This window comes from Phascolarctos cinereus, unplaced genomic scaffold, assembly GCF_003287225.1.
Source record: "Phascolarctos cinereus isolate Bilbo 61053 unplaced genomic scaffold, phaCin_HiC Scaffold_4;HRSCAF=312, whole genome shotgun sequence".
NCBI lineage: Eukaryota > Metazoa > Chordata > Mammalia > Diprotodontia > Phascolarctidae > Phascolarctos > Phascolarctos cinereus.
In genome coordinates, this window is record NW_027555847.1 from 451,520,474 (window position 1) to 451,534,839 (window position 14,366).

The window sequence follows — 14,366 nt, forward strand, 5'->3', positions numbered from 1 at the left end:
GGATCGATTTTCCAGGGTTGTTTTACTGATGAGGTATTTTATGTTTTCATCCATTTTTTTCATTTTTTTGTTTCTGTTTGACTGATTCTTGCTCTCTCATAGAGTCATTAGTTTCCATTTGTCCAATTCTAGTTTTTAACAGATTGTTTTCTTCTGTTAGTTTTTGTACTTCCTTCTTCAATTGGCCAATTGTATTTTTAAGGGATTTGTTTTCTTCAGTGTACTTTTTTTCCAGTTTGCCAATTGTGTTTTTTAGGGACTTGTTTTCTTCAGTGTACTTTTTTTCCAATTGGCCAATTGTATTTTTTAAGGACTCTTCTACCTCTCTCATTAGACTTTTAAAATCCTTCTTGAGCTCTTCTAAGAAGGCTTTTTGGGCTTCAGACCAGTTCATATTCCCTTTTGATGTTGCAGATGTGGGTTTGTTGACAATGTTGTCCTCTTCAGAATTTCTGTCTTGATCTCCACTCTTCTCATAATATGAATCTATGGTACGTTTCTTTTTACTCATGGTGTTTCTTTATTCCCTGGCCTTTAAAGAGATTGAGCTCTCCTGCTGGGGAACAGAGGGCACTGACCCAAGCTTCTTGTGTTGGGAGCCTAGGTCTTGGTCACTGGCTTTGTGTGCTGGGGTCTCTTATGTTGGCAATTGGAGGCTGTAGCGTTTTGGCAGCTTACCTCGTGTTGGGCTGGAATCAGCAAGGCTGGAACTTTCAGGCAATTCTAGGTTGCCTGCCTTTCCTTTCCTTTAGCTTTCTTCAGCTCCTTTTAGATGGGTGCTGCAGGGTGTTTATCTGCCTGGGGCCCCTTGCAATGCTGCCTCCCTCATTTCTGCTAACGGACTGGGAGATTCCTTTGCGATAGAGTGCTAAGGCACCTGGTGGTTTTCTGAGCTGGTTTCCACCGGTTCCCTCACCCTCACTGAGGCACTCAGAGATGCAGGTGTTGGTGTTTGCCTGCTCTACCACCTGGGCTTCAGAATCTCCTCCTGGTTGACAGTTGGAGGCTGTAAGGTTCTGACAGCTTACCTGGTGTTGGGTTGGAATCAGCAAGGCTGGGATTTTAGGAAGACTCTAGGTTGTTTTCTTCAGCTCCTTTCAGATGAATGCCTCAGGGTACTAGGGCCCTTTGTATTGCTGCTTCCCTTATTTTTGCTGAGGCACTGGGAGACCCGTTTGCTGGGTTGCTGCACTGCTGTTCCCCATCTTTCTTCTAGTTCAGCTGTTCCAGGGTCATTTTTTTTTCTGGAGTGATATTTTCTTGGTTTTCAGAGGTTGATAGGGGAGGGTGAGAGTGACTACCTTTTTACTCTGCCATCTTGGCTCCTAGAAGCTGAACCAGAACTCTTCATTTCTACACTCATTGTTCCTGGGGCACACTGGGTTGGTGTATTCTAATGACTATAATTAAGTAAAGTTACTACAATGTTTTATTTTGTTTTTTAAATTATAGAGATGATAGAATCATAGATTTTAGAGCCAGAAGAGACTTCTGAGGCCATTAAATCCAACTCACACATTTTATGGACAGAAAAAGAGGCATAGGAAGATGCACAAAAGTACCAGAAATAATGAGAAGTGTTGGCTGGGGTTGGTGTATCCCTTTTTCTTGAAATAGATGCATATTAGTTCCCAAAGGACCAAATAAAGAACCCTATTCAGGTTCAATCTGGGACATACAAGAAAATGAGGTCCTTCTGGACTGTTTCTTCACATCCAGTTCAATTCTGAAGCTAAGAAGCCCAGTCCTGGTATGGCTTCAGTTTGGGGAAATTCTAGCTAACAGTGGTAGTTTAGGGCTCTAAAAGATGCACATTGATCTCAGAATTTCTAGAATCCACATGGCCTCCTGAGGCAGGCCTTCATTGTGGGAGAAAATCTAGCCCAGATTGTTGAGAGGTTTCTAGGCTCCCCAAGGGGAAGGTTGTGGGGCAATACTGTTGATGTTCTCTAAAATTTCCATCCTGTGCTCCCAACTCTACCAGCCCTTTTGAAGTTATAATTCTGGATGAGCTCAAAAATAATCTACATATTCTGGGTAGACATATTCTTGGCATAGTCACTAGTTTGATGCTATTCAGACCTTTTGAGTGGTCCTGGCAATTCCAGCTTTGAATCAAACCAGTTTTGAAAGGCACAGGCTGGAGGCATCACATACTATAAAAATACAAGCCATCTGACCCCTTTGGAGCTAGAACACTGACCAAGCCCTGACAGAATAGGTGCTGAGATGACCTCTCTTTCCCCCAACATGGAATCCAAGAAGCTTAGCCTTTAAATCTATATATTACTATACACTTTCAGAGAATGAGCAGCGAATCATGCATCATATACCAAGTCTCTGCTATTGCTACTGCTGTTTCACTCTCCAAACTAGAACACCAGAGATCAAGTCTGGGAAGAGCTAAACCATATGACCTTGCACTCTTTGGGGCCATGAAGCCTTATCTTAACCTCAGTCATTTTCTGTCCTGCCCCAGGCCTATTGTTCCACTCATCACCTTTGCGAACCCATAGAGCGTAACTCCCTTCCCTGGTCAACACTTGTTCCATATGTGTTGTCTTTCCCATCAGAATTAACTTTCTTTAGGGTACTCTTGCTTTTGTATTTGTATCTTCAGCACTTACACAGTGCTTGGCACACAGTAAATGCTTTAAAATGCATTTTATTCATAGACACAAAAGAAATAATTTCTTGTATCTGGCAAACAATATCCTAATATGCCTCCATTTCAAGAAAAAGGGATACACTATGGCCTGCTTTGAGGGGCTTTCCCCTTCTGGGATTACTTCCCAACTCCTATTCATGGCCTGGCATGTAGTAGGTGCTTAACAAATGCTTTTTTGACATAAATGCTTGTTGACTTGAAAATAGGAAAACAAAATAAAATCATATTTAAATGCTTTCTTGTTTTTCTTTCTTTTTTTTGGTGAGACAATTGGGGTTAAGTGACTTGCCCAAAGTCACACAAATAGTGAGTTTTATGTGTCTGAGGTTGGATTTGAACTGAGGTCCTCCTGACTCCGGGCCAGTCCTCTATCCACTGTGCCACTAGCTGCCCCTGCTTTCTTGTGTTTGTCTGCCTTTTCTTTCTTTATCTGATTCTTTAGTGGAGTCAAATAGCTTTTTATTATAGAAATAAGAGCCTTTGTAATCCAGAACCTCTTCAATCTTTTTTTTTTTTTGCCTCATGGACCTCTTTGGAGATGTAGTATCTTTCTGGAGGCAACTAAGTGGTACAGTAGCTATAGCACAGGGCCTAGGGAGAGGAAGATTTGAATTCAAAACCATACTCAGACATTTCCTAGCTCTGTGACCCTGGGTGATTTGCTTAACCTCTGTCTCCTTCAGTTTCTTCAATTGTAAAATGGGATAATAATAATAATTTGTATCTCCCAGGGTTGTTGGGAAGATCAAATTGGATAATATTTTTAAAATGTTTAGCACAGTGCCCAGCACATAGTGCATGTGCCTGCCACACAAACATACAGTAGATATTTGGTAAATGGTCTTCCTTCCTTCCTTGCTTCTTCCATTCTTTCCCTCCCTCCCTCCTTCCTTCCTTTCTTCCTTCCTTCTTTCTTAAAATGTCTTTTAAGTCATAAAACAAAATGCATTAGATTACAAAGGAAACCAATCTATATTGAAATATAGAAGTTCTCTGTCTCTCTCTCAGTTCAAGAACCTCAGGTTAAGAACTTTTGTTCCAGTCTATCAGTCCATGATGCTGTGCAGAATTAGCTCTGGGAGAGCCTTTTGTAGTGAGGTTCTTTAGGTCAAAATTGTTTCCATGGAAACAATTTGGTGCAGTATTACCAAGCTGTATTTTGATTTCATCACAGGCTCAACAATGAGGATAAAGAAGTCCTCAAAAATAAAATCTTTTCAAAACATCTTTTTTGAACAATCAAGTGGAGATAAGAAGTATAAACCAAAGAACATAGAAAGGAAATGTATTAAATGTTTGTTATAATCTGATTATTACAACAATAAAAATGAACATTTAGCACTATGCTAATCAAGAACTAGTAGCATTCTTTTATTAAAGACCTATTGTATGGTAGGCAGTGTGCTGGGTGCTAGGAAGTTTATATTCTGTGGGGTAGGGGCAACACACACATAGATAGCTATATTAAAATGCAAAGCAGATATAATGTATCATAACTTAGATTGGGCTAGAATGAGGTGAATATGAAATTGGTTGACTGGCCATAGACAAGTAGTCATTAATGGTTTGATATCAACTTGGAAGGAGGTTTTCAATGGAGTGGACCATAGATCTGTACCTGGTCCTGAATTATTTAACAATTTTATCAGTGAGTTGGAAAAAAAAAAAGGCCTAGATTATATACTTCTCAAATTTCTAGATGATGCAAAGCGAGGAGGAAAAATTAACACATTGGATGAATTTCAGGATCCAGAAAGATTTCAACAGGTTAACAGATTGAAGGCATTTACTATAGCTGTGTCTCTGAGTTTTCTTTTTTCTGCAGGGTGAACTGAGAAACATCAGGAGACTTCAAATAGGTGTTCAACCTAGGGCCAGGGCCCAAAGCAAAATGCTGAAAGAAGTCTAGGAGGCAGCATAGGATAATGGAAAGGATTTTGGAATCAGAAAACTCTTGAATTTGTTCCTTATTTTTGGCATGACCTTGACTGATCATCCTCTCAATTTCAATTGCCTCATCCATAAAATGACAATGGTCAAATGGTCTCTAAAATCTCTTTAAACTGCAACTTCCATGACTCTAGTTTTGTTTTCCTGTTCCTTTCTTACCTTGTACTGGGGCTTTTTAAACCTTTTCTACTCTCAACCCTTTCAGAGCTTCTTAAACTGTGGGTCTCAACCCACTGCTCTGAGCTCATCTCTAGCATGATTTAAGCTTCCCTCTTCCCAGACCTACTCCCAACCCCTTCAAATAAATATCTTATCTCTTAAACACCTTTTAACTTTCATAGTATCTAAAGTAACACTATAAATTGACAATCTTATCTAAGCTGTGAGAGGGTTCTTTGAGAAGGTTACATAACTATGCCATGTTCTCTTTTCTCCCCTGGTAATGCTTGTATTTTAACAGTATTTCCATGGAGACAATATTCCTGATCTTGTCTGACCAGATTAATGATGGCAGAACTTCATACCAGATGGGAAGGAAAGGCTATACAGCAAGCAAGATGATGAAGAGTACTGGGTGGAGTTGATGTATCCCTTTTTCTTGAAATGCATGCATATTAGGATATTGTTTGCCAGGGTTTCCAAAGGACCAAATAAACATCCCCATTCAGGTTCAATCTGGGACATACAAGAAAATGAGGTCCTCCTGGACTGTTTCTTCACATCTAGTTCAATTCTGAAGTTATGAAGCCCAGTCCTAGTATGGCTTCAGTTTGGAGAAACTCTAGATAACAGTAGCAGTTTAGGGCTCAGAGTTCCTAGAATCCACATGGCCTCCTGAGGGCAGGGTGAGCTGGTGAGATTAGAGCCTTAGTGGATAGCTCCTGTAGCAGCAGTAAGCTTTGGGGAAGAAGGTATGCAGACCTCTGGGTTTGGCCTTTGTTGTGGGAAAAAATCTAGCCTAAACTGTTAAGAGGTTTCTAGGCTCCCCAAGGGGAAGGTTGTGGGGCAATACTGTTGATGTTCTTTAAAATTTCCATCCTGTGCCCCAGCTCTATCAGCCCTTTTGTAGTTACAGTTATGGATAAGCCTAAAAATAATCAAATTTCCATCCTGTTCCCCAACTCTGTCAGCCCTTTTGTAGTTACAGTTCTGGATAAACCTAAAAATAATCTACATATTCTGGGTAGATATATTCTTGGCATGGTCACTAGTTTGATGCTATTCAGATCTATTGAGTGGTCATGGCAACCCTCAAATCATGTTTTGTAGGAAGTCACCTAATCCACTTACATATAGGGCTAACCCTGTCAAGATATTTGGAGACACACACCCTGTTTCTCAGAGCTAAGGCCCAACAAGCAGGCTGTGCCCTGAGCTTGGCACAATAACAATCCTTTGCTATCTGGATGATCTTACCTTCTGGCAAAGTTTATTGCTTTGACCAGTACCAGGTGTTCACTAAGGGATTTATGATTTTTATATTAATCACTAACTGTTTAGATTTGTTGGAGCTCCCCCTATTTCCCAGGGACCTGAGAGCTAGAAGTAGGTGGTCTACTGCTGCCTACAGCCATCCATCCCATCTCTTGACATGCTCACCATCCCTGTTTCTTGTAAATGCCAAGTGAACTGAACCAGGCACTGCACTCGTGTTGCCGCTGCACTAGCTCTGGTTCTGCACCCCACTGAACAATAACAAGGCTCAATGACTTTTATGCAACTTAGAGTACTGTTTGCATGGGACCCAAGAACTCCTGTATTGTCCCAAGAAATGACAACCATGGGAACTGCTACTCAAGACCTAAGAATGAGTGTGTTGTGGTTTTCGTGTATAAAATCCCTACCCCTGTCCCAGCTATTTAAGTCCTTCTACTTAGGGGGGCTTCACTTACAAGAGCTTTTCTCACTCTGAAATTTAGACTGCTACTCAATTCCTCACACACCTGCCCTTGGTCTGCTTTGGTTGGCTCCAGCCACTCACAGGTTAAAGGCCAGTTCCAGTCTGGTTAACAACCCCATATCTGCCTTTTCCTCTCCATCTTCACTGCCTCTATTATTCAGGCCTTCATTTCCACACAGTTGAATTATGGCTATCATCCATTTCTAGTATTTCCTCATTTGAATCCATCCTATACAATGCCACCAGATTAATTAGCCTAATACACAACTAACTGTGTCACTCTTGTTCAAACATCTTCATTGGCTTTCTGTTGCTTCCCAGTAAAATACTCTATGTTCAAGGCCTGATCTATCTTTGCAGGCTTATCTTTGTTTTCCTGACTATTCTATGCTCCAGTCAAACCAGATTACTCACGTTTCCCTGAACTTTGATCTTGTTTTCCTGCTTCCAAACCTTAATCCAGACTATTCAAACACATTGGAACTCACTTCCTTCACCATCTGTTGAAATTCTATTCCTATTTCTAGGTCGATTTCAAATGGTGCTCCTCAAAACCAGACTAAGTTCTCTGATACATTCTCCTTCCCTCCCCCCCCATATGACTTTTATTTGCAGGGAGTTAAAAAGGGGATTTCCCTGATCATCTTGGATGTTTTACAGGGTGGTGAGTCGTTGGAACCCTGATTTTATGTCACCATTTGGAGATCAACTGATTGGCTTGGATTATTGTAAATTGATTGGGGGCTGAACTGTTTGGCTCAAACTGATGTAGATCAGAGCCAACCTTTTGTGCTGGCCCATGAAAATGAGGTCAGTGGAAAAATTGGCCCTTTTGCTCTTTCCCTCTTTCTTACTACAGGTCAGAGAGCAGAGGTCTTGGTGTCAGTTGTTGTCGCCTCAAGGGGAATTTATATATTGGCATTAGCTCCACTCTACCCAACTCTAAGAACCAAACTAAATCTATCCCAGAGGTCACAGGAATTATAAATCCAGATCTGGAAGAGAATGGAAGCAGCCAGGGTGATAGCGTGGAATATCCAGGATTTCTGCACCCCAAATATCCCTGTATTCTGAATGACTGAACTCCATCTTGGAGAGTGTTAGAGGCATGTGGCAGGAGAGTACTCATTATTACCATAAGTGTTTATATAGGAACTGAGGACCCTTTTATCTATATCTGTGGAGACTATGACATGAGCTATACTGGAACTGTATTTGCCAATGTCCCATAGGGAGTTGTGGTTGGTGAGAAAGTATTTTTCTATAAAATGCCTGCCCCTCTTTAACATTTCTGAGCTACCCTGTCACATGGAGTGATGATGGAGTTCGAGTCCCCAAACCTGGATGGAGTGGTGAGAATTTGGTGGGATGGACTAAATTCAGATGGTGCTCTCTCACAGGATTATTGTGGATTCACTCTTCATATGACATCCTGAAGATCATCCCATCTGAGGCTCTGGCAATATCCCTGGCTGAATCTCTTCCTTGCTCTTCTTTCCCATTCTGCTTGGGAGTTGGCTACAGCCCCACTTGTGGAGTGGGGGTGGTTGCTATCCTTGTAGCCTCCTTTTGCATCTGCCTCTCCTCCCATGCTTTCACTCTTGTGTGCTTGTGTGTGTGTGAAAATGTTCCCAGCGAAGGTCTATTACTTTCAGCATCAGATGTTGGGTATAATTTAAAAAAAAAAATTAGGCCTTCCCTTACATCCTGAAGCTCATAGCACTAGCTTCTCATGATAACTCTTCTCTTTTCCAACTTTGACACCCAGACTTTTACCCTGCCAGAGTTAAGGGGAAAAAAAAAGATCCTTAGGCTGCTGGGCTTCTGGTGATAAGCCTCTGTCAACTTTGAGAGAATGAGACTTTGAAAACAAATGGTAGATTTTTCCATCTTGGTAGGACCTGTCCTGCTAAAGTTTATGTTCTATTGGCAAAGAACCCCACCTCCTCCAAGATCACCTTCAAGCCACAAGATGGTACCAGAAGAGAATTTTAGTGGAGGTGTCAAAATCAGAAGTGATACAGAACAGTATTCCAAACCTGTCACTCTACGCAAGGAATGCTTAATGAGAGTGAATCATTGTTGCTAAAGAAGAAAAATGTATTCTAACATGTTACCTGGTAACCATCCTAGCCATACCACTTTCTCAGATTTAGAATCAGACTGTTGCAAAACAAAATGCCTGTTACTGTTTTTGTTTTTGTATATGCCCAGTGTTACGGGCTTTGTATTTTTGGGGAGGTGATGATAGCAGGGGGGGTCTGATTAATCCTCTGCCTGTATTCACCAAAGTTACCATTACAAAGGTAAAAACAGTAAAACGATATGGGTGATATCTTTTGCCACAACTCAGTGTCTGGGAGGCTCTGAAGGAAAGTGTGGGAGAGAAAAGGTATTAGACTGACTACCAAACAGAAGGTTTACAGAGCCATTATACTGACCTCATTGTTACATGCCTGTGAAACCTGGACAGTATACCAACACCATTTCCAGGAAACAGAATTGCTTCCATTTGAACTGTCTTGGGACGATTCTGAAAATCACGTGGAAGGATAAGGTATCAGACACTGAGGTTCTTCATTGAACCAAACTGCCAAGCATTCAAACTCAGGAGTACAACTCTGATGAGCTGACCACATTGTTCGAATGTCAAATATATGTTTGTCTAAAAGACTCTTTTACAGAGAATTCGTACATGGAAAGTGCTCACGTGGAGGTCGGAAGTGATACAAGGATACTCTCAAGGTCTTTTCTGAAGAACTTTGGAATTGATTGCATGACGCGGGAGACAAACAGCATGGTGTGCTTGCATCAAAGCCAGCACTATGCTCTATGATCAAAGTAGAATTACAGTATCTCAAAAGAAACATGAGATGCATAAATTTAGAAACATCAATCCAAATGTTCACGTGGGCTATTTGCGCCTAACCTGTGGTAGAGCCTTTGAAAATCCTACCTGGAAAGTATACTGCCAAGATAAGTGAACTTATCGAAATCATTCAGTATTCCTCCATTTGCCATAACCAATGATTCCATGTGGTGCTGGCTGCTGGAGAACCTATATTTTCTTAGTGTTCATTGTTAGGCCAAAATCAGCACAAGCAGCAGAGAATCGATTCATACTTGCATACAAAAAGTTGTGCACAGAAAGTTGCACACCAACTCTCTCTCCACTTTATTCCTGTGTAGCCTTTTCAAGTTAAATACCTTTTTTTTTTTAAATCACAGAGGCAGAGGAGTTGCAAAGCCTATTCCTGACAGAAGCATCTAGGAGCTGACAGGCAACCCATAACTTTTTATATGTGTTGTGTGTTTTCTACCACCTACAAATTAGTTAACTAATCAGTTTTAGAAGTTCACACTTATTGGTGTTGACCTAAATAAATGAAACCTTTAATTTCTCCAGATTATTTTAAAATGGGAGTTATATAGCACCTCTAACTCCCAGGCTATGCTCAGGCCTTCATTTGCTTCCAGAATAATTAAAGTAATCTGCATAGAAGGAATCATCTTTAGGACAGTATGCCCTGTGAAAGAAATAAAATCTTGAGTTGTAAAAACAAAAATCTTGCACCTCGCACACATAAGAACTTGCTAATTGATTGCTCTGAGGACTAAAGAATTCAAATCCATGTACTGGAATGATTTGTGATTCAAAATAAAATCCTTTGGGGATAACATCAGGTTTTTCTTTTGGCTAAATATGTAGGAAATGAAGGTATTATTGAATAATTTTCTTTTTCTAATCTGGGATCTAATATTGGATAGGAGCCAAGAGCATAAAATACAGGATGGGATCTTGAGGTGATGGGAGATCACAATCAATCTGCAATGTAGATTTTTAAAAAATTAATGCAATGCACCACAGTGAATCTGCAATGTCAATTTTGAAAAAAGATGGCACCACGTATGATCCTCTCTTCATCTCTGTTATAGGCACTTAAGGCCAGTTCTTGGCTTTATTACTTGAAATACGTAGAGATCTTGAAGTAATTCAAAAGAAAGCCATGGAGGTGATTAATGGGCATATATGATCTAGGCAATCTTAGAAGATTGTACTCATAAATACACACACCATAGCCCCCTCCATCTGAAAACTGTGCTCCTCTGGGACACTTTTAGAGGATTTGAACCTTTACTCTAAAAGGGTGGACAATCTGAGTCCAAAGGCTTCTGCTACCTTCTGCTAGCCTATTGGCCAAGGGCAGCTGCAAAACCCCCCGGCAATAAGCTAGATTTAAAGTAAAAAGAACTGAACTCTCCCACTTGAACTGCTCTCTAGCAGATGGTATCAGAGAGTAGCAAGCAGAGCTAAAGAAGCTGCAGAGCTGAAGACCAGCAGATGGTCACACATACTCAGGAGACATCCAACACTGAATGCGTCCACCAAAGGGTAGAGAAACAACAAAGGCATCTGATTCAGCAAAGGCATCCCAAATGATCTGTAATATCAGAAGTATGAACTATCACAGAAACATGTGTGCCCTAGTCATAGTGTATCCCCTCCCCACTGGTGCTGTGGCAAGCTGTAGGGTGACAGATCTTTGTTGTTTAATTAAATGCCTTTTGCTTTGAAATAATGTCACCATTGGGTGGCTGGTAAAATAAATGCTTTAGTGGTGGCTTATGAGCTACAGTATTAGGTGGATAATCAACACCCAAAATGTGATTTGAGCCTGGGGTAGTAGCATTTAAGGGTTGGATTCCTTGGTTCTTTGCAACTATACAAAGGTTAAAAATTGTCCATCACTGTTACTTTCCCCCCTTCATTCTGTCAATATATTATGACCCTCAGTGGCCAATAATCTTACTAATCTATCTCGGTAGCTGGCTGTTTATATGCTTCTTTTAATGCAGATATAGTCTTATAGTAATAAAGGTGGCTTATAATAAATAATATTAAGTTGCACTAAATGGTGACTCCACAAATTTCTTTGTATTGAAGTACAGATTATCATTTGAATTTGAACTTCACATTTACCTATATAGTTTCTGTTATTTCCTTTTTTTTAAAATTTATTCAGTCATTAAGACTCCCTCTCTTGCCTGGACTAGAAATGCAGTGGCCCCTCATGAGCCTGACCTGTCCCCTACTGACTTGTGTGGAAGTTTTGACTTGCTGTTCCTAACCTGGGTTGGTATGCCCCACCACAGGCAGGCTGGTGTCTCCCTATCCCTAGGAGCTCACCATATTGGTGCTAGGCTTATTATACCCAGTTGGCTCAGTTTTACTGCAGCTCAGAACTCCTGAGCTCAAGTAATCCACCAGCCTTAGCCTCCCCAGTAGCAGGGTTTGTAGGCATGTACCACCACACTTGTCTACATTGACTTTTTTGAAAGACATACTGTGTTATACATTTTCCCCAGTTATATGAGGGTTTAAAAAAAAAAGACAAGAACTTTATCCACACCCCCTCCCCAGTTATTTGGAAAATACCATGAAGAGAAATGTGTATATACTTATCTTTTCTGTGACTTATACAGAAAGCCTAACTCCCTGACATGTCCATGTCAACAGATAAGTCATCCTTGAGGAAGAGAACTATCTACTATACTCAGCAGTGAAGTGAAGGTTAAATAGATTTTTTTATTGATACAGTACTTCCAGCTGCCTGTCATTTTTTCCAGTCATTCATGAACCAGAGTCATACTGCTGGTTTCTTATTTATTACCACTAATAAATGATTGTATAATACTGACCAGAAGGGTTACACATCTCACAGAAAACTTCCATGACAAGCACCATGATATGTACTGTAGAAACACAGCAGGGGCCATAAACAGTATTAAAGAAGTTTTGTTAACCCAATAATGATGATTATTACATACCAGAAAGCAATCACACTAGTTATTAGTAAAAGTTTACAAACATTAAAAAGTGCATAATAACATCTGGAGCCATTGAGGCCTGAAAAAAAGACACCACTTTATCTTAACAATTTAAAAACCAAAACAAAACCAAAAAGAAAAAAAAAACAAACAAACCCCAAACAGCAGGGCTTTACTGATGTGATTAGTGTCCACATGATTATGATGGGATCATTTCTCCACTTTTTTTCATCTTTACACTGGGAGGTGGGTTTTCCCCCAAAAATCAAAGTAGTAGCACAAATCTATACTTTAGCAACAGAAAATTAGGTCCTCCAGAAACACACATTTCCAATTCTTGGAATGACTTTTTCTCCTCTCTTTTTCCCTTTCAAAAGTTTAAAAGTGATCCAAAAAAACTCAAGTTTTAAAAGTTCCCGAACCTGGGAGAAAAACATGATTTGACATATTGATTCCCAATTCCTGAAGAAACAGCTAGCAAGGGGCAGGCAAAGTGGCTATTTCAAACATGACAGGGGCACCACATACATTGAATTTTAAGATAATATTCACATTAATTAATCACTTAGGAGGCCTGTGTAACAATGTAAAAATACAATGAAGTGTTGGTGAGTTAGCATTAGGCCCAATCAATTTAGAAGGTGACATTTTAATCCACCATGTGTATACCACCACATTATACTGGGGGGGGGAATAAAAGAGAGAGTGAGTATGTGAGGTAAAGGGTGGAAGAGAGAGAGAGAGAGGGAAGGAGGGAAGGGGAGAGAGAGTGATGGAGGGAGAGAGGGAGAGAAAGAGAGAGAGGGAGGAAGAGAGAAAATCTTTTCAAAAATAAGTGGTAGAAAAATTCACAGTAACATAAAATCTTTTTTTTTTCTCCATAAGCAAGGGGGGCAGTGTTGAGCATCTAAATCATATAATACAAAAACACTGTAAATAACAGCTGTAAAACAAAAATACATGGTTCTAAAATCAGTGCTTTCTTTATGATTCTTTTTTTTTTACTGGGAGAATACTTTGGCCAGAGATTTTTTTTTAAGCTCTGAGGATCACTTTAAACACAATTAAATCCTCTGACATTATGAGGGGCCATTTTGCTACAAGAAGAATCATCATTGGTTCGTGCTACTCTCTACAAGCATTTCATCATGGGATCAGGTGAAAGGATCCATCCGATGGAGATGTCCCAAGCTTAGCCATGCCAATTCAACCACTGCTAATGACAGAGGTAGAGAAAAGTCTGTCTGCAGCTGCTTTAGCCTGTGTCCCCATTTTTAATAGGACAATGAGCAGGTTTCAGCAATGCAGAACAGCCATTTTTTCTTTCCTCTCCTCTTACTTATGGAAATACATGCATTCCAGTCAGGCCTTGAAGGGTAAGAACGTCAGCAGCTGTGTCTGTAGAGCCAGGGGAGACATTAGCTATCTTGCTTGGGAGCTCCCCCCTGATTCTCCCCAGTTTGCTCTGGTGGGTTTTTCTGCCCATCGCCTTCTCCTTCTGTAAGAGACAATGATCAAGGAAGAAAGGGACAATTAAAAAATGGGGGCAACATTTATTGGCAATTAAGACAAGATACTGGTATGACCTTTCTCTCCTCTCCAAGACCTGGAAGAACACTTTGTATTCTTATATTCCATTTGCTATGGATATTGTATCATGTTTTATATTTACTTACTAGAATGGAAGCTTCTGGAGGGCAGGGACTTTTTTCCTCAAGCCCCAATATAGTGTGCTCTTCACCTGGAAACCTTTTAATTAATGGCTGCTGAACTGAATTGAAAAGCAGCAGAAACCAGGGAAAAACAAAACACATTGTGTTTGGAGATTCATTGAGAAGACTTCAAATCCTCAATTCTAGTCATGGTACTTTTGCTTGGTCAGCAGCCAATCACGAAGACAATGGCTTAAATGTTTCAAGGTCTGGCTAGTTCTGATATTGTGAGATGTGCCATGAGCTCTGGACATCCTCATTTAAAAAAAAAAAGTTGTAATTAACTCCCATCTTGGGGTTATCTTTC

The 14,366-nt window shown here is 40.3% G+C and overlaps 1 protein-coding gene across 4 annotated transcripts in view; it reads right to left on the reverse strand.

Annotated features, from left to right (window-relative positions):
• Nucleotides 1–12,085: 12,085 nt before the first annotated feature.
• Nucleotides 12,086–14,366, reverse strand: part of PKIA (cAMP-dependent protein kinase inhibitor alpha) — a 79,439-nt gene continuing 77,158 nt past the window's right edge. For all 4 annotated transcript variants that reach the window (XM_020973947.2, XM_020973946.2, XM_020973949.2 and 1 more), the window contains exon 3: nt 12,086–13,845. In XM_020973947.2, the coding sequence (XP_020829606.1) occupies nt 13,766–13,845 (80 nt within the window). In that variant the 3' untranslated portion in view covers nt 12,086–13,765. The remainder of the gene's footprint in view (nt 13,846–14,366) is intronic.